Source organism: Engystomops pustulosus, chromosome 9, assembly GCF_040894005.1.
Source record: "Engystomops pustulosus chromosome 9, aEngPut4.maternal, whole genome shotgun sequence".
Classification (NCBI taxonomy): domain Eukaryota; kingdom Metazoa; phylum Chordata; class Amphibia; order Anura; family Leptodactylidae; genus Engystomops; species Engystomops pustulosus.
The window spans coordinates 44,700,567-44,720,981 of NC_092419.1; the positions used below are offsets into that span (position 1 = coordinate 44,700,567).

Consider the following 20,415-nt stretch of genomic DNA (forward strand, 5'->3'; position numbering starts at 1 on the left):
TTTTGTATTTCTGTTGAATAGCCTTACCTCTAGGAGGTTTGCAGTGGCCTTGGTAAATCAGAAGTATCAGTTGTCCTTTGATCACTGTCCCCTTGTTAAGTGTATGCAGAGCATTGAAATGACTCAGATTTCCGCCCAGTTCTGGCCTTTGTTCTGCATTCCGCGGTTTTATATTATTCTCTGTCCCTCCGGAATCTGCAGCAAACAGATTTCTATCCACGGTGAAAAAAATATAAGTATCAGGAAGGCAACATCAGCGCAGGTTGTAAAGAGGTATATGTTATAGCTGGGATGCTGGCAGCATTATTCCTCCAGAGTACGGTATAAATGGTATTATAATGGCAGCTTGTACAGCAGATAAGAAATCTTATGAGAACATTCCGTTTGTTTCAGTAAATAGTTAATGTAAAAGAGGAAGATTATAGAAGTCACAGTTATATATTAGGCTTCACCTATGGCTACCTGTACACGGACCTAGATTCTATATTGCATGATTCCTCTTAGCTGCTATCGTTTACTGTGAATTATCCTCAGATAAATCTAGAATTTGGAATAAATTGTTCAGCATTTGCTTTTAGAGGGGAATTCCATCATACTGAGGCGCCGTACGTGTAGTGCATACAGCTCTGTTGTTCCATAATACAGTCTCTGTGGTATATTTCATTGTTGCATCTACATTTAGAGTAATGGAAATGAGTGAACCCTTCACAGAAATAGGAGTTTGATGCTTATTTCCTATGGCAGTAAATAAAATAAACTAGAAAGAGACTGCCTACACTTTTATCACAGGTTTGCTGTGGCTATAAACAAGCGTTACTGTTTAATTTGGTTTGCTCCGGCGATTGTAACTATGTGACAACGCTAACTCACAATTCATATTCTCTGCTATTATTTGATTAAGTCTTCTATCACAGTACAAGTTGCCAATTATTTTGCATACGGGGTAAGGCCTCATGTACACGCAAGTTATTTGGGGGACATGTGCTTATTATAATGGACAGGACACGTCCCCATGTATTCTATGGGCTGATAGCTGTGATTTCCACGGCTCCCATATATGAGCCGACTGCTCAAGCCACAAAACTCAGTGCAGGTCCTTTTCCTCTATACTGATCACATGCTGATGACTTACAGGTCCTTTGTTTGCAGCCTGTGGTATATACACGTTTGACACAGACCAAAGACCACTCTGGTGTTTGGACCGTCTGCCCTTAGACTAGCGAATGTTTTTTTTTTTTTGTTTTTTTTTGCAACTTTAATGCTTTTCCCACTTTCACGATCACCATGTATGTGGGATAAGCACATATATACAGTAGGAAAAAAAGATTGTCAGCCACCAATTGTGCAAGTTCTCCCACGTAAAAGGATGAGAAGCCTGTAATAGACATCATGAGTAGACGTCAACTATGAGAGACAAAATGTGAAAACAAAGAAAAAAAAAAGCATTTTTAATAATTATTATTTCGTAGCCCTTTACAAATCAATTTTTAAAGAATTAACTTGCAAATTATGGTGAAAAATAAGTATTTGGTCAATAACAAAAGTACATTTCAATACTTTGTTATAGATCCTTTGTTGGCAATGAGGTCAAACATTTTTTGAAAATCTTCACAAGGTTGGCATATAGTGCTGATGGTATATTGGCCCATTCCTCCATGCAGATCTCCACTAGAGCAGTGATGTTTTTGGACTGTCACTGGGCAACATGGACTTTCAACTCTCTCCAAAGGTTTCCGATGGGGTTGAGATGTGGAGACTTGCTGGGCCACTCCAGGACCTTGAAATTTTTCTTAAAAAGCCGCTCCTTTATTACCCTGGATTCAGATCATTGTCATGCCGAAAGACCCAGCCACATTTCATCTTCTACGCCCTTGCTAATGGAAGGAGGTTTGCACTCAACATTTCCAGATACATGGCTCCTTTCAATCTTTCATGTACACGGATCAGATGTCCTTGTTGCCTACTGTGATGATGTCCCCCCCGCCCATATGCTTCAGAGTAGGTATGGTGTTGATCATATGACATCCTCCCAATATACTTCTGGAAAAACCCAAATGCTCTGGAGGACAGAGGATTCTCTTAAAGGGCATCTACACCCCGATTCTACCTATAGAGGTAGAAGGGGTGGTAGGTGGATGAATGGGACGTGAGGATAGCCCTTTTTGGGCTAATCCTCATGTCCCTGCTATCTTTTAGAAAACTTTATTGCAGGCATATGCAAATTTATTTATGCGGCTACTGGGGCATGGAGTAACCGGACATGAGGCTACTAGTCGCGGCTACTCCACACCCCAGTAGCCACGTTGCTCCGCCTACCATTTAATCTTCGGCGCGCAGCTCCTCGTAGCTGTGCGCCCTTGTCAGAGCCCCCGGCATCTGCGGCCTTCTGCGCATGTGCAGAACGCAGGGGACTAGGACGAGGATTAAATGGTAGGCGGAGTAACGTGGCTACTGGGGCGTGGAGTAGCCGCAACTAGTATCCTCATGTCCGGCTACTCCACGCCCCAGTAGCCGCATAAATAAATTTGCATATGCCTGCAATAAAGTTTTCTAAAAGATAGCCGGGACGTGAAGATTAGCCCAAAAAGGGCTATCCTCACGGGGTGGTAGGTTCCCTTTAAAGAATAAGCTACAGGTTTGTGAGAGCTAGAAATCTTGCTTGTTTGTAGGCAACCAAATACTTATTTACCACCATAATTGCAAATAAATTCTTTGTCTGTTTTTTTTTTTTTTTAATTAGTTTTCTCATTTTGTCTCTCATTGTTGAGGTCTACCTATAATGTTAATTACAGGACTCTCTCATAAAATACTAAACACCTTGGACTCTGATTAGTCATGTGGCCTCTGCACGGTGCAGTAAAGCCTGGGGTATCATGCAGAGATGTGGGAGGAGAGAGGGCTGTTTGGGTAACTTATCACACTGAATGCTTATACAATGGCTATCTCATGCTTTCTCTTGGAGGCATAAATCAAGAGCCTTGCAATGTGGTTGCTATTATAACATAATCCTTCAGTCTGTTAGACAGTGTGAACAAGTGCAAATAAGGGGCAAGCAGCCAAATTCCATCACTCAGTTGATGTCTGTTTAGTTACATTAAACTTTTCCCACTTTTCCATTTTTTTTATTTTATTTTTTTACATTTCACCAGTATTAATACGTTTCCTATATGTCTAGTATATAGTGTTATGATATTCTCCTGTCATTTTGATCTTTGGAATGTATATAATGTTTAATTCTCCCCCTACCATGTGTATAAGGGTTGTTCCCTAGGCTGCTCAGGTGACTCAGTCTATGTGCTATGGATAGTCCGGGTTGGCTTGGATCCATACACCTGCTTCTCACCACACCCTACATTGCAGAAGAATGCAGGCAGCTCTGGAATACGTTTACTGAACCACAGTTTACCCTCTTTATTGGTTTGATTTGCAAATTTGCCTTTAACAATTTTTCATTGGATTGTCTTCTTTGTTCTGTGAACTTCTTTAGCTGTTAGACTATTCATCCAGATCTGGACCTGCAGCAAAATTGTGGTCAAATATAAGACGGGCGCAGAATAATTACTTGACTTGGAGACTGTCTTTAGTTCTTGGTAATCATTTTTATTTAAAGTTTTTTTTTTATAGTTTAGGGTAAAATACTTCTTGTACTTTATCTAGCTTGGTGGGTATCTTCCTGGCATCTCCCTGGGCAGCAGTGACCTGAGTATTGATGTAATCATTATAATTATTAGTTTTATGCAAGGTCACAGGGCTGTAAGTGAAAGCTGCTCCTTCTGGAGCTGAATCATTAGGAGTGACACATTGAAATGCGGCAGAAACACTCCTGATGTGTCACACACGGGCGTAAGCTGCACCACCAGGATGTCCGAGAACTAACACCTATAACAAGCCAGAGAGTGAAAACCATTAGAAGGGTTACTGTGCTGGAAAAGGTTTTGTGGAAAGTAAAGCCTTCAGATTCATTGTCACCATAAATAAGACTTGAAACATGTGGGTCTGTGCAAGCCGATCTGTGTAAATGTTGTTCTTTACAATTTTAATAGAAGTGGACTAAAATATCTTTTTTTTTTTTTTTTTTAAATGTTGAGATCCTGCAGTACTGGATTGGATATCATTCTTTCCTTCATTTGCCTCTTTTGTCTCCTGATTTATACCTGTGCATCAAGGATCCCAATAGGGCAGATTTGTGGTGACCATTATAGACTGTCTCAGATGTTATCCAGTGGCCCTTACACTGAGCAATGGCAGTTATGATCTAGTTGCTGCTTTCAGTGAGTAGTTTTGACCAGGACATTTATTGATTTTATGGGTAATAGTTGCACATATAGAACCGCAAGCACATTCCAAATATGTATGCTTTTCCCCTTTCTAGTTTGCCCAATTGCACTGTCTGAATATGCACAGAGACATGGCACGGTGATTGATTATTACCTGATCCAGGCTTTTTGGCTAACTACAGGACATAGAAGCTCTTTGAGTCCATGTTGGTTGAGGAGATGGATTGGTCAGTACTGAAATATTTCCTCAGATTCTCTCTGCGTTTTAGCAGGTAACTAACACCCAAAACAAACACTTTTTAGTTGGACTTGCGCAGCCTTGTTTATGTGGTTTTGTCCTCCTAAATGTTGGTGCACTTTCAGGGCCTGTTAAAGTCGCATCATAAGGCTGCACCATTCTGAATGCTGAATTATCATGTTGTCACTACTGGAAGAGTCCCTATGCTCTGAAATTGCAATATAATAAATGATAGTTCTTTTGATACAACCTTCATCACTCACCATATGTAGATGGTGCATTCACCTTTACAGCCAGCATTACAGGTAGGGCAGATGACACAGTAGCGCTGTAATAATGAGTTAATAGCTGCCATTAGTCCCTCATAGTCACAGACAAAGGGTAAGATGTGTTAGGAAGTTCACAATACAGTTTGATTTCCTGCAGCCTTTAATCTCCATTTACTGCTGAGTATCTTACACAGTCTATTCTGAAAAATGTGTAAGCACTTGACTATCTGCAACATTTCCGAGATGTCTTCTTTTCCTATTCTGCTGCCAGAAATTATGATTATATTTCTGACTTGCTCCACTATTATATGGTACATTTATTGTAGTATCGGCACACTGATCATTGTGACAAGTACTTGTGTGTCACGGTCTCTTCACTAGAGATTGCCTTACTGTAACCTTTTGTGGTGACGAAATGATGGGATCTGTCATGGGAAGCTCAGGTATGCTGCACCACCCTACATTTTTTACTTGGGGAATAATTAATGCACCTTTACCTAACAGGTGCCAAAGCCGTATAGATATTCAGAGAAAACATGCTTGTTTGGACCTGTACTAGAAAATGATATCACTCGAGGATGTGATTGATCCAGTTAATCTAGAATCCAGTAAGAGAAAAATGTTCATTTCTATTCAGTTTATTACAATTTGGTTACAAAAGAAGTCAATATGAGATCTGTGAAGGTGTCTTAAAAATTTGGTCCTGACATTAAGATGACCGTCTCCATGTTTCAGTGTTCGAAGGGAGTGTACCACCAAGCATTATAATCTGTTGCCAAGAAATGCACTATGATTTCAGAAAGGCCTTGATCATTTCTGTCCATTATTCAGTTTCTGATAGATTTCCATTTTAATCCGTATGCTAATGAGGCAGTTGGTTCACCCATGACATGTCCTTAGCGGGAGACTACTATTCCTGCCTGGACCAATACACTCTATATCAAAGGGCCACCAGCTTCTCTCTCCTTGGGTTGTTTGACACAAAACTCCTGCTTTGGATTGCACCAGCTGAGAGTTGGAGGGTGGTAAAGTTGGTATATGCTAAATAAATTTTAATAGGAAAACTAGGTATTTCCATTCTGACATTGCACATTTGTAGTGATAATTTAGCATGATCAGGGAGTTGTTTAAACCATTCTGGTTGTTGTCTAATCATCCAGACTGATGAAAGTACAAATGGTTTTTTTTGGTATAATATTACAATTAATGAATGTCCTTAGGGGGACACAGTATATTCTACTCATTATGTCCAGCAATACTTTGGTCTCCTGGGATAAGACCTAGGATGTGTGTAATATATCACCATAGCACAGCACTCAACCTCCTCCGGCTCGAACAATCTTTGTCATTCTCTGAGTATCTTATTAATGGTGTTTATATTACAATGTAAGTAAGGGTCACGTGATATTAAACAAATCACCAATTCTTGTAAGACTGGGAGGTGAGAGGTTAAACCTGATGGCATTTTTTGCTCTTTTTTTGTGTAATCTGAGTAAAGGCAATTGAGAAGTGTTGCTTTGAAATGGTCCACTTTGTGCCCCTAACATTGTAGTTTAGTGTCAGGACTTGGATCAAAATCCACTGCAAACTTCAAAGAAAAATCCTTATCAAATACATGCCTGTTCCAAATCCTCAAAGCAAAGTAACCAAAATGAATGTCACATTTGTATGTGTGTATGTATGCGTGTGTATATAATAAAAATATACATATATACCATCCATTTATGGATATAGATGAATAGAAACCTGGAGGAGTGTTGGCTTTGCTTTATATATACAAAATGATAAGGATTGGCTTGTTTTGTTGTGCAGGATATGTGCAATATCTTGCCTCCGCAACATTACCAACTTGAAGCCTCTCAGTCTTTTCTTCACCTGCCTGTCACTTCCTTACAGCCGGATAGATTGTCATCTACTAGGAATGTGGACTGGGTGTTTGCTGTTGTAGGAGTTTAATGATCCACCCTGCACCTCTGTAGGGTTATAGTTGTTTAGTTACTGGAATGGCCGCTATTGTTTTATTGATTTATATGATTTTGCTATTGTAACAAGTTGGAATACATTGACACGTGAGAGGAAATTGTCTACACCACTGGTCAGATTCTACATGTGGATGAGATTTGCTGCAAGTCTATGGTGCGTGGGGATATCCTAAGTGTGCAACTTGCGGGTGGATTTTAAGGGGAAACAATGGATTGTTATGGATCATTACAGCAATAATACATTGGGTTTCAAGTCTGTTGGTACTGGTGTTACAGCTGTATTTCTTATTATATTTAGTAAAATTCTTATTTTTATGTTCTGGGCTAATCTAATATATTATTTACGGTATTTATTTTTTTGGTTTTTTTTAGACTCAAGACGGCAGTAGAGAGACAACCATTCCTCATAGGTTCACAGACCTCTCCATGAGCAGGAAAACTTCACAGTGTTGGTGGGCAGCAACCCTCACCAGACAGAAATAGGTGAAATTACTTTATTGTATATATTAAAATAGATTATATATGTATTATTTTTCTTTTTCTGAAAAGCAGATGTCCCAGGAAAGTTTAAGGGATTCTGTTAGCTGATGCAAATCTGCAAACATAACTTAGATCACGGGTGTCAAACTAATTTTCACCGGGGGCCACATGAGGTACGCTGCCTTAGAGGGGCCGAATGTAAAGTAGTTACATTTATATAGCATTACCATTACAATCAGCCCTCTGAGGGCAACCACAAAACTGAACATATTGTTAAATAAGTATGTGCCCCCACACCAGCCAGCGGCCTATGCTGCTCTCTTGGGTAGTTCACCAAAGGTGCAGGGTGACAGGACAAATAACACAAGGCCCCGGGCAGGATTTGGCCGAGGGTCCTTATGTTTGACACCTGTGTCTTAGATGATGAGGCTGGTGCACTTGTATTGGAAATCCTTGTCTGTACATTTGTTTTATAAAGGTTTCTAAGCATAGAATAAATTCAGCTGAGCTCATGAGTCCGGTTTAATAATAAGTTTAATTTACTTGCTTTACCCCTTTACTTAGACTACAACTTGTACTAAATTTGTATGAATTGTGCAAGGTCTTTCTTGCACTTCATGCACACAATGTTGGCCTGCCCCACGGACTGCACATAATAATCTGTATTTAAATACCTCCATTTTCCATAGCACTTTACAAATTATATCAAAATATAATATAAGCACTTCTCATCTCATGAAACGCTGGCACTGTTATAGTTAATACAGTGCCAGCGCTGCAGTGTGGCAGCAGACCAGAAGTCCTTGCATCATATTTTGATATAATGCAAGGATGTCCCTCCTCTGCACTATGTGCAGTCTGTTGGGCTGGCTGACATACGATGTTCGTGTGCTAGGGGCCTTAGACTCTTTGGACAGAGACTGAGTTTAGCTCATGGACAATACTAGACATGCTGGACTTGTATAAGGCTCTTCACATTGCCAAAGTAGGTAAAATCATAATACCATTTTTGTTTTTAATTAAAAGCTGTAAATGTGCAATGGTTCACTGTATAAATAGATGATTGCTGCTGTTTCAGGTCCCTTGGATTCCAGTTTGGAGGCAACACTCTGGAGATGAGGACTTCAGAAGAGCAAGCAGCCACCACAGTGTTGCAAAGACTTCTGCAGGAGCAGCTACGTTACGGAAATCCTAATGACAACCGTAACTTGCTGGCTTTGCATCAACAAGCTACAGGGAATGTGCCCCCCTATGGTGGTGGACAGGTATCCCAGAACGAGGGACTGAATCCTCAAGACCCCCAGTTAGTTCCACATGCTGCCCGCCAGGAGCCACAAGGGCAGGAGATCCAAGTGGAGAATATGATGGAGAAGCAGATGCCACTGAGAGCTCAGAACAGTGAAGAGCTCCCAACTTACGAAGAGGCCAAGGTTCAGTCTCAGTATTTCCGTGGGCAACCTCATACTAGTGTTGGAGCTGCTTTCTATGTAACTGGTGTGACCAATCAAAAAATGAGGACGGAGGGTCGCCCCACAGTACAGAGAGTTAACACGGGACGAGTTCATCAGGATGATGGCCTAAAGGACCTTAAGCAGGGCCATGTACGGTCGCTTAGTGAAAGACTCATGCAGCTGTCGCTAGCCACTAGTGGTGTGAAGGCCCATGCCCCTGTTACCAGCGCCCCTCTTTCCCCACAGCCAGGAGATTTCTATAAAACCTCTGGGTCAAATGAAGTATACAAGAATCCATCACAGAGTAGTGGACAAAACAGAGGGCCACCTCCTGACTACCCTTTTAAAAATATTTCTACTCTACCTACTCAAGGAAAAGCCAAGGAGATGGGCCATCATTATGGGGATCCTAGAGGCAGTCTTCAGAATCGCTCGGATGGACCGATGGTCCGATACCAGCCACCTCCAGAATATGGGTCATCCAGGTAGGCTTCTTTTTCATGGTATTTAGCTTGAAATAACTTGTTTTGTGTATGGCATTTGAAGTGTTCCCTTACTTATGGACAAAAATAGAGACTCACACACACACACACAAGACAGTGCCGTGGTTATTGAAATGTTTTTTTTTATAATCTGATGTCGTATCATAAAGATTTGCTATAAACATATCAATAGTGCATCCAAGTATTGAGACCCCCAGAACCCCCAGTCTATAGAACTGTGGTGCCCTTTTCTTTGTTGGCAGAATGGATTCTGGAGAAGTTTGAGAGAAGTAGAGATTTGTGAAGAAAACAATAAGACACTGGGGCACATTTACTTACCCGGCCCATTCGCGATCCAGCGGCGCGTTCTCTGCACAGGATTCGGGTCCGGCTGGGATTTAAGATGGTAGTTCCTCCGCCGTCTACCAGGTGGCGCTGCTGCGCCGAAAATAATCTTAACGCCCCGGAATGCACCATCCCATAGAAGGTGAAGGTGAGCGCTCCCCAAGCGACACATTTTCGGTTTTTAAATGCGGCGGTTTTTCCGAATACGTCGGGTTTTCGTTCGGCCACGCCCCCCCCGATTTCTGTCGCGCGCATGCCGGCCCTGATGCGCCACAATCCGCTCGCGTGCGCCAAAAACCCGGGGCAATTCATGTACAAGCGGTGCAAATCGGAAATATTCGGGTAACACGTCGGGAAAACGCGAATCGGGCCCTTAGTAAATGACCCCCAATGGGTTTTAATATCCAGCTGCCCTGAGACCAAGTACCTTTACATTTATGTCAATTGCAAATAGCCAATGAGATAGTTTGTACAAGAGCTTAATCTTTTAATAAGTATGTGTCTGAAGTAGTGCAGAGCAAGGAGGTAGTGAAATGAAGCGGGGAAACCAGTCCTGTACATTCTTGATGGCTGATAAATTACACCTCTGAATACAGCGTGTGAGGGATGTGACCTACATTCCTATTAATGACACATGTACAGATCCACCTTCTGGATGTGGGCAGATGCTATGATACTGACTGGTCCCAGCAGCGTCCGTCACACACCATCACAAGGCGTCTCGCTGCAAGAGGATTTCATTTACTGCATATCCAGAGGAGGACATGCTACATAGTGTTCCTGTATCCCCTTTACCTCTTGTGTACTTCAACACCCGCTCTACTACATAGGACGTGGAATATATATTGGGATTCGGTTATGGAAAAATGAGTTGATACTTCTAGAAGATGAAGAAGAGAGGGACTTCAAAATAATTGGGAGAATCCTGTCTAGTTTGTGAGATCTCTGCGTACTTGGGCTCCGTGCCTGCTTTTCATGTATGTGCCTGCTTTTTTAATGTCTAGACGATTTATATTTGTTTTTGTTTTTTTTTTAGTATATATAGTTATAGTATTTCTGGAATACTGCTTACAAAGCGAGGATCACATTTCAGCGAACCTGGCCCGTCCGTGTATTATATTGCTACTGAGTACTATAGGGGTAGGGGATGACTGGCCCATGATCACCTTTGTGGCTGTAATCTGAGGAAGGCTATTACTTCACCGACTACCTGCATATAATGTGTGTTGTAGTGAATTTCCTCTGATTACAAATTCAAATGCTGTGTCATTTTGGTTACACTTATAGTTATAGTTCTACTTATGTATAATTTTCTCCTATGATATTTTGATCCACTAAAATACATAACTGTATGGCAACAAATTGCGTAGATATCATAGCAATGTGCCTAACGATAAGGTGGTTGACCATTCACCTTATTGTTAAGTCTCCCAAAGGCCAAGTTCATATCCCAATTATTACTTCCTGTTCTCACCATGGTAAAGTTTTGTATTTAAAAAGAAAAGTATAAGACGTATATCTCGCTTACCCTGGTACAATTTCTGTGTATTCTCAGGAACTTGTTGGTCAAGTGACCCTCCAGTAGCAGGACTCGGGACTTCCTGTGATCTCCAGTGTCCTGCTGGCTTCTGGCAGATTTAGATAGTAAAGGCAGCAAGGGATAACCACTGAGATATGAATGGAGGAGCCTGCCAATGACTGCACGCCCCCCTCCAATCTGCCCAGAAGCTAACAAGCTGTCACACGAAGTCCACGAGTCCCACTACCTGGCCGTACTAGCGATTAAACAGATACCTGAATAGGTATGATATGGGTGACCCCGTTAGCATCTTTCTCTTGTATAGTTTTAGTAACAGTGCACATAAGTCACTCATGGTCTCATGGAGAGGAGTTCTTATCTTAAAATTGAGAGGAAGTCTTCTAAAAAAAAAAAAAAAACATTTTTTTTTTCAATTATTTTAAATGTTTTATTCCACAGGCAAAATCAGGATGTGCCACAACATTTTCAGCAGAGATCGCCACACTACCACAGCCCGACCTCTTCTCTCACATCCTTGGGATCTATGAGCCTTATACATTCCCCTCCACCATCCGGCATGTCGCCGTCTCATCAGCAGCTTCCGTCTCCGAGCCATGGAGAGTTCTTCTCTGGGACACCGCGGCCCCATCAACTATCCAGCCAATTTCATCATGGAGACTTTTACCGCATGTCTCAGACATACATTGGTCAACAGCAGCAACAGCAGCAGCAGCAGCAGCAAATGGACCTTTCAAGACCTCCTCCGCTACCCTCCCCATACTCTCAGATGCAGGGGGACCCATTTGCCATTGTCTCCAGGGCACAGCAGATGGTTGCCGTTCTGTCTGAAGAGAATAGATCACTCCGACAGGAGCTGGAAGGATGCTACGACAAGGTGGCAAGATTTCAAAAAGTAATTATGAGCCATCAAATTTTTGTCTCAATGTTGTGAAAAAAGGCTTCTTGTTTTACCATTTTTTTTCAGCCTCTCTTTAGTTTTAATAGAAAAAATATTGCACTAGGTATTACAAGTGCACTGCAGCTTTTTTTTTTCCATTATTGAGCAGATGCTTATTTTCTTTTATATCTTCTCATTTGGGAAGGGAGGAAACAGGTGCAGTGTGTCATTACACAGGGAGTGTATAGTTGGCCATGCTCCTCATGACGTTCTCTTGGCACATTTTAGATGGAGATGGAAATCCAGAGAGTCTCTGAAGCATATGAAAATCTTGTAAAATCGTCATCCAAGAGAGAGACTTTGGAGAAGGCGATGAGAACAAAACTAGAAGGCGAGATTCGAAGGATTCACGACTTTAACAGGGACCTTAGAGGTATTTTATAACTGTGTGAAAACGCACGTTAATTTTTTGCATGCATAACACAATAATGCCTGTTTTGGGCATCCCGAAAATCAGAACTAGGTTTTTTTAAGCACAACGGCGCATCTGGAATGCATTTACAGGATGATCCATTATTGAACATCACAGTCTGATATCTGTCATAGATATGTCAATGGATCCGCTCAAACAAATCTACCTGTAGGCTTTTATGATAGTAGATCTAATTAGACTAATTTTTAGGCTTAGGCCGCCAGCACGTTTTTTTTTTTTGTCTTTGTGCTACCTGTTAATTCAACGGATAGCACAGAGTCGGAGGCACAGTACTAAAGCCATTTCATGAGCAAGGGGGCTCCCAGCTAACAGATCTCCACCTTTAATAAAGTTATGGAATATCCATATAATATGCCACAGTATTGAAAAGTGGCAATATTTTCAGAGAAGAACTTCTGCCTGAGTATTTGTTTGTCACTGTAGTAGTTATTGGCCATGTACTTTCATGTCGGCCATGTTGATCCTGTATATAGACCCCACCCTAAACTCATCACTCCAAAAAGTCACACCGCCACAAATTTAACCAAGCAGCCATCATACTCCATAACAAGTAATATGTGAAAAAGCTTGTGCTTCAATTTAAAGCCCCTCCACAGAATGATTTCTACATTTTCAGTACCTGTAGCTGAACTGTGGGAATAGGCGTAATTGAATAGTCACTTTTCGGAAGTGATGCTATTAGGAGGATTTGTTCACATGACTCTCTAGTTTAGGCATTCTCTTCAAATTGTTAGGGTGTTTCTGGTATTGGAGGCCCGTCCAGCAAGACTATTTTTTTTTGTTTGCATTGTCATTAAACTGTGACTCCTGCAGAAATGTGGAGTCATTTCCTTTTCATCTTCCTATCCTATTCATTGAGTCTTATAAAGCACAATGGCTACATAGAATGGTTATCCTATGGTAGTAACAAGCAGATAATTGGGACGCTGATAGAATAGAGCCTGCCTCTCGTATACCTGCTTCTATTTTACATTTAATTCCCAGAGTGTTATGGAATCATTCTGTACTGTGAACCCATAAAATAACTTTTAAGGTATGAAACCATATTGTTCTCATAAAGTTTTGTTCTTGGATAGCTTGAGAAAAGCAAAGTCACGTCTAGTCTGTGGGCTAAGTATATACATCTGTACCTTGTCAAATGTGAGCTCATGAAACTTGTTATAGCCCTGATGTAAAGTCACTAACTTTATATTTTTGCTTTTCTGTTTCTCAGAGCGAATGGAAACTGCAAATAAGCAACTGGCAGCAAAGGAGATTGAGGGATCTGAGGACAACAGGAAGACCATATCCCAACTCCTAGCACAGAGTGAGTTTTCTGCTCCGATAATTTGGTAATCATTATACTTGGTGTACTTGGAGCTATATGGCTTGTCCTGGTACATACTTTCACCCAATCCAGGGTCCAGCAGGTATTCTGCAAACATCCAATTCTAATTGATGGTACCCATACATTTTATCTAGGCAGTCCATATAATTTGTTGTAAAGAAACAAATGAACACTGTTTACTGATAAAAACTGATGTGTTTTTGGTGTACATATCTAGAATTAACATGGTTAAGTTTAATTTTTTATTGTAGGTATTTATTTTAAAATAATTTACATAAAATTATCCAGAAGTCTTTGATTTTATGTGTAATTCAGGACTTTGCTATAACTGAATGTTAGGAAAGGTTGTCTTTAAAGGGATTGTCCTCTTTAAGTAGCCTCTTTAACGTTGGTCAGCAGATGTCTGGTTAGGGGAAAGTAAGCCATCTAGAGCAGGGGCTTCTTGTTTGCAGCTCTTACTTTGGTCCATTGTGACTTCATTTTATGCTGTCCATGTACACTAACTGGGAATAAAAAATATATAATCCTGGCAGTTGATCGAGTTCAAGAGGGATCATTTTCAGATGGGGCTTATAAATATGGATATATAAGTTTTTGTAAATTTGGTGGTGGCCCAGCTCTTGTTCTGCCCATGTGCAGGTGAATATGTGTCGGCTGTGCATTTTATTGTAAAGTGATTGTAAAAGCGTTCACTGTTTAATAAATGGGGAGTTAGCTCATATTAAACAAAAGTAATTCTTCATTGTGTGACTCTAACAAGTTAATTGCATAAGGGGCACCATTGATCAATGCCAGTCATCATGATTGATCTAATGAGCCCTATGGCACAACTTTCACAACACACACACACACATGCACGTGTATTCATGATCCTGGCCCCCAAGTTATATGATGGAAGATGTAAGAGGAAACCTGCCGTAGGGTTGATCTTTGCTGGTGGAAATTGATTCCTTCTCTTAAACAATAGAGAAATGAAAAGCGTAGATAATGATTTAGTAGGCGGCTGGTGGGGCGGGGGCTGGGGGTTTTCTTGTGGAGATTTGGGTAGATTGTCATTGTGTTTAACCCCTTAAGGACGCAGCCATTTTACAGCTTAAGGCTCAGCCCGATTTTTTGGATTCTGACTTGCTTCGCTTTATATGGTTATAACTTTTGAACACTGTTACTTATCAAAGCGATTCTGAGATTGTTTTTTCCCCACATATTGTACTTCATTTTAGTGGTAAATTCTGGCAGATAAGTTTTGCGTTTATTTACAAAAAAAAGAAAATATGATACATTTTTTGAAAAATTTGCCATTTTCGAAATTCTAAATCATTGCGTTTTCAGGCAGATAGATTTACCACCTAAATAAGTTGCTGAATAACATTTCCCATTTGTCTACTTTACATTTTCATAATTTCTGAAATGTCTGGATAATTTATTTTGATGTCACGCGGCTTACAAATAGAATATCGCTTTTCCGGATTTTCAGAATTGACTATTTTGGGGATAAATACAGTTTTGAATGAAATTTTACATATTTAGCATCAAAACCCCCTATATAATCTACCCATTTTCAAATCTGCACCCCTCAAGCTATCAGAAACAGCTTTTACGAAGATTGTTAACCCCTTGAGATCTTCATAGTAATTGAATCAAAATGGAGGTGAAATTTAGAATGGTCATACTGTTCCCTTATACGTTCATTTAGCACTAAAATTTACACATTTCCAAAATATAAAAAGAGAAATCCCACCATACAATTTGTTCTGCAATTTCTCCTGAGTACAAAGACCCCCCACATGTGGCTGTGACTTGTTTTATGGGCGCACAGCAAGGCGCAGAAGGGAAGGAGGGCGCTGCAGCTGCCAGGATTTTAGTTTCCTCATTGGCCCCTTTTGAAGGCTATAAAATTTTCGCTTTTTCGTTATTGGGGCCATGTGACGGCATTTTTTTTGCGGGATGAGATGCTTTTTCCATTGTTACCATTTTGGGGTTGGTATCACCTATTGTTGAAAATTTAGGAACTTTTTTTGAGGGCAGGAGTAGAAAAGCATCAATTCTGTACTGGATTTTTGACTTTTTTTTTTTTGGTGTTCACCGTATAGACTAATAATCCTGTTATCTTTATTCTATGGGTTGATACGATTACGGGGATACCAGACATGAATATATTTTCTTACGTTTTACTAAATTTGTCAAACAAAACCCTAATGTGGGGAAAAATCTATAATTTTTGTATTGCCATCTTCCAAGTGGCATAACTTTGTTACGTTTTTGGCTACGGAGCTGGTTGATGGCTTGTTTTTTGCGGGACATGTTGTACTTTGCACCAGTATCATGTCTGAGTACATATGGTTTTTTGGTCGCATTTTATAGCATTTTTTGTGGGATTGAATAGGTAAAAATCATAATTTTTGGAGGGTTTATAACAGTTTTTTTTTACGGCGTTTATCGTGGGGGTTCAATAATGATTTACTTTTATTCTGCGGGTTGTTACGGACGCGGTGATACTATATATGTGGGGTTTGTGTTATGATTTAGACTTTTTTTTTGAGTTATATGTCTCTTTATATGTTTTGGGGGTTTGGGGCATTTTTAGTGATTTATGACTTTATTTTTTTATTGAATAACTTTTTTTTTTTCTTTTTTACTTTTATACCATGGGATATGAACAAGCAATCATCTGATTGCTTGTTCATGATAATATTCTGCAATACTCATGTATTGCAGAGTATTATCAGTGTCAGTCTATGCACTTGCATAGGCTGGCACTTTGCCAGTAAGATGACGTCACAGACGCCATCTTACTGGCAATTCTTGCTAGTAACTCTGGGGTCCAGATCGGACCCCAGAGTTACTATAGCAACGATCGGCGCCCCCCGAAAACGGTTCGGGGGGGCCGATCGTGGGGGAAAGACACCCCAGATACTTGTTAGATGCCGCGGTCGCGCTGACCGCGGCATCTAAAGGGTTAAGCACCCGCGATCGGAGACAACTCCGATCGCGGGTGTTACACTGGGGTGCCGGCTATTAGTTACAGCCGGCACCCCGTGTTTCCCGATGCCGGTTCGGCTCTGATCCAGAGCCGAGCCGGCATAAGCGCCGTGGCGGATATATCCGCCACTGAGCGCTAAGTCACTGCGCTCCGTGGCGGATATATCCGCCGCGGAGCGTGAAGGGGTTAATAATTTGTCCAAAACAAAGGGTTTGAAAGATCCTCATGTTCATGTCAAAGTCTGTGGCTTGATTTGTATGTTTTTCTCTTTTACTTCATCTGAATCACTGGTGTTTGATGTTTGAGGCTTTCATCTCCATTTTTTCCCAGCGTTTGGTAGGAGGGGTGATATTATGTGGTTCCCTGTATGTCGCCAAGGTTTAGGAAATTAAAAGAATTTCCAGCTTTAATAAAGCAGACAATCTTGTTTTAAAGAGCGGCTAATTGTTTGAGGAAATTAAAAGGTGTTTGCATATTTTCTGTGGGAGTGAACCAGCCAGACCATATTCTAGATGGGAGTTTCCTCATTTCTCTTTTAAAAGTACATTTCTGTGGGTGTACCCATCCCTTTAATACTTAGTATATATGTTTGTACTTGGAAATGGAGAGAAGTTTTTTTTTTTTTTGTAAAATAGTGTTCGTCATGTAGCAAAACTAGACTATAGGGCTGCAATACATTCTGGTGGACCGGACTCTTCCTTACATGGGTGACCACTCATTGTAAATCCATCTCTCCTATCCCTTCTCCTGGCATAACGGGTTTAGGAAATATTAGCATTCTCATAAAATCACAATTCTCATAACATTTGTTCCATTACATCGCACCACTCGTGAAATAGGCTGTTCACATAAGTCAGGCATCCTTCTCTTCCTTCCTAGTATCCAGAAGTACTGCTCAGATTGCAATCTTTGTGATCCAGAAAAGCCTTGGGTGTGACGAAATAGTCACAAGGCACTTGGCAAACCGTAGTCTCAAATGCAGGCTATAGTCCAAATCCCATTTGGAACCATGAAATTTCAATCCACAATGAAGCATTTTTAGGGAATTCCCCTTCACTAGATTCTAAGATTTCTCCTTATTGTGCATTTAAATGTCCTTGTTCTACATAAAAGAATTTCTTGGAATTTGTGTCCTGCACATGAGGCTACTTTTTTCTTTTTTTTACTTTTACAGTGCCAATTGATGCCATGATTCTTGCAATATTTTTTCTAATATATTTTGCTACTGTTCATATCTGTTATAGCCGCACACTGAGCCATCACCTCATCAAGAGCCAATAGATATACCTGTAGGATACCCAGCTTCTTCTTGCTATTTTGCTATCCCATTGCTTAACACCAATCTTTACACCAATTGAGGGACATATCCCTTGAAGGTGTGGAAGAATGTTGTCTGGGCACCTGACGGAACCATATAGGGTTCTTGTCACTCTTCTCCTGGTTATTCCACTTTCACTAGATCCGTAGTCATTAACCTCAATCCAGTAACCTCAATTATAGTCATTATAACCGCAACTATAAAAACTGTGGAACATTTTTTAAGGACACAGCTAGTTGCTAGTCCACTGTTGAATTACATTGTGACATTATATCAATCAATTATGTCAATGTGTGAAAAGAAATGGAGAACTTGACTGTCAAACTCCCTGCACTGGCCAGATTGGTAAGATGGCAAAGAAAGTGCGTGCCATGCATGCTGGATTCTGGGGACAAGGGACCCTGTTAACATCACATTTTTGGAAGTATCAGGAGGACCCCCAGTGTATTTTTGCAATAGAGGGATGCAATTCTTTTTTTTTTCCACAGAAATCCTAAGATATAAATGTAGTGCTTGATTTCCGCTCCTTTTAAGTTCTTATTAGCAGCTGGCAGGTAGTGTAACCCGGTTTCCCACAGTGGGACTCGTAAGCCGGTAAAGACAGCAATTAGTTGTCGTCTTGCATCTACTGAAAGTGTAACAGTAAGATGAAAGCGTCTTGTAGAGCTCATTACAAGTGGCAGGCTTTGCTTTAGTCTTGTTCACGTGTAAACCTTTGCCCTGATTCACCTTCCTCCCACGGCCTCATCTCAGGAATGCTGCATTACTGGTTGGTCAGTGACAGGGTGGTAATAGCTGCGGGGACTCTAGTTACCAGATCTTCTGATTAGTTATTGTTACCAGTCACTCGCGGTTTAGCAATGTCTGTAAAATCCCCAGTCTGCTTCTGTCATAACCTCATCCCAATGTATTAAATTATCTTTTGATTTCTTCCTTTTTGACTTTCTCTTTGGCTTTCTCTTGTGTTCATATTTTAAGGTCTTTTGTTCCTCTCCCACTAAACTGGGGCTTTCCAGTTGAAATCTTTAGTCCCATTACCTGTCCTTTGCAGTATTTTTACACTTTTCTTTACTACATATAGTTTTTGTTTTTTCTGATCTAATTTTGTCAACTAGGCTATTCCTAACTTTATATTTACTTTGACTGTTATTTTGTTACTTTTTCTTTTGGTCTGTTTGCGCACGTACCCTTACTTCATACGTTTTTTCAATTCCATCCAAATAGTACTATTTAGAAACCTTTACCCCGGTGGGGAACCATCCAACCAGTGTCTGGCTATACTTTTCCTCACTTTTGAAGTTGCCAGTCGCACGCCTTGAGTCCCCTCCAGTCCTTCTACGCAGACCAGCATAAATGACATCACAAATACCCTCTCAATCAACTGTAGCACCCCACCCCCAACAAATCCAAGTCTCCACTAGTCCAAAACATGTAGTCCATCCGCTCCATCCACCCCACACTGTGGACAACAGACACACAATATTTATCTCTAATGTGGAGTCACAAAATATGCAGAAGATGTGCAACTAAAACAAACTGTGTGCTATACCCACAAGGATCTATCGGACCAGACCTCGATTAACTGACCTAAATAGACATGTTGAGCTTCGGTCTGCTAAATCACACAAGCACATGGAGCAAGTATATCAGAGACTATTATCCACAATTGGCTTTATTCATACCTTAACACTTGCTATATGAACTAAAGATTTATATCATTTTACAAAGGTATTGTTTATGGTAATAAATCAGCCCAGTATCCATTTGCAATATTCAGTCATCACAAGCCTCCCTCTTATGTTTTTTGCAATATGATGGCATTTTCTTGGTGAAACTACACCCACATTTTGCCCTGTTAGCAACTTGTGTTTCTGTCATTGATTTATGCCCTAGAGAATTGCACAGAAATACACCCATCAGTCCAGCAACGCCCAGATGTTTGTTGTGCGTGGCTGGGAATTGAGGGATGAGGGTGATGTTGTTTATAATTACTTTTTAACTGAATGAGTCAAAGGATTGGCACTAGGAACGAGGGAGCGACCACAGGAACAATGACAGCCATTTATGATTGTAGAATAATATGCATATTCTATAGTGGAGGGTCAGAAAACTGTCATGGATGTGGAAAGAGAAGCATCAGGTTTACATATCTGGTAAAAGAGTCTGTCACATGATTCATCATAATGTTCTACAGTGCAGAAATATGACAGAAGTGCGGCAGCCATGAACCTTAAAGGACACTGGTCATCAGGTCTCTGTCACTAATTCTGTCACCACTACCTGTTGGAGCTGCTTGCAGGGATCCATCCCAGCCTTTTATCTAGCTGTTCCATACAATAATCATTCTAGAATCATA

General features: G+C 40.6%; 1 protein-coding gene across 3 annotated transcripts in view; it reads left to right on the plus strand.

Moving 5' to 3' along the window:
* The window catches only part of AMOT (angiomotin), a 41,735-nt gene that overhangs the window by 10,311 nt on the left and 11,009 nt on the right, over positions 1–20,415 (plus strand). For 2 of the 3 annotated variants that reach the window (XM_072123459.1, XM_072123460.1), the window contains exons 2-6: positions 7,139–7,249; positions 8,325–9,182; positions 11,503–11,956; positions 12,230–12,374; positions 13,648–13,740. In XM_072123459.1, the coding sequence (XP_071979560.1) occupies positions 8,362–9,182; positions 11,503–11,956; positions 12,230–12,374; positions 13,648–13,740 (1,513 nt within the window). In that variant the 5' untranslated portion in view covers positions 7,139–7,249; positions 8,325–8,361. Of the gene's footprint in view, positions 1–7,138; positions 7,250–8,324; positions 9,183–10,161; positions 10,502–11,502; positions 11,957–12,229; positions 12,375–13,647; positions 13,741–20,415 lie in introns of those variants that run through there. The other variant, XM_072123462.1, reaches the window with a different exon arrangement.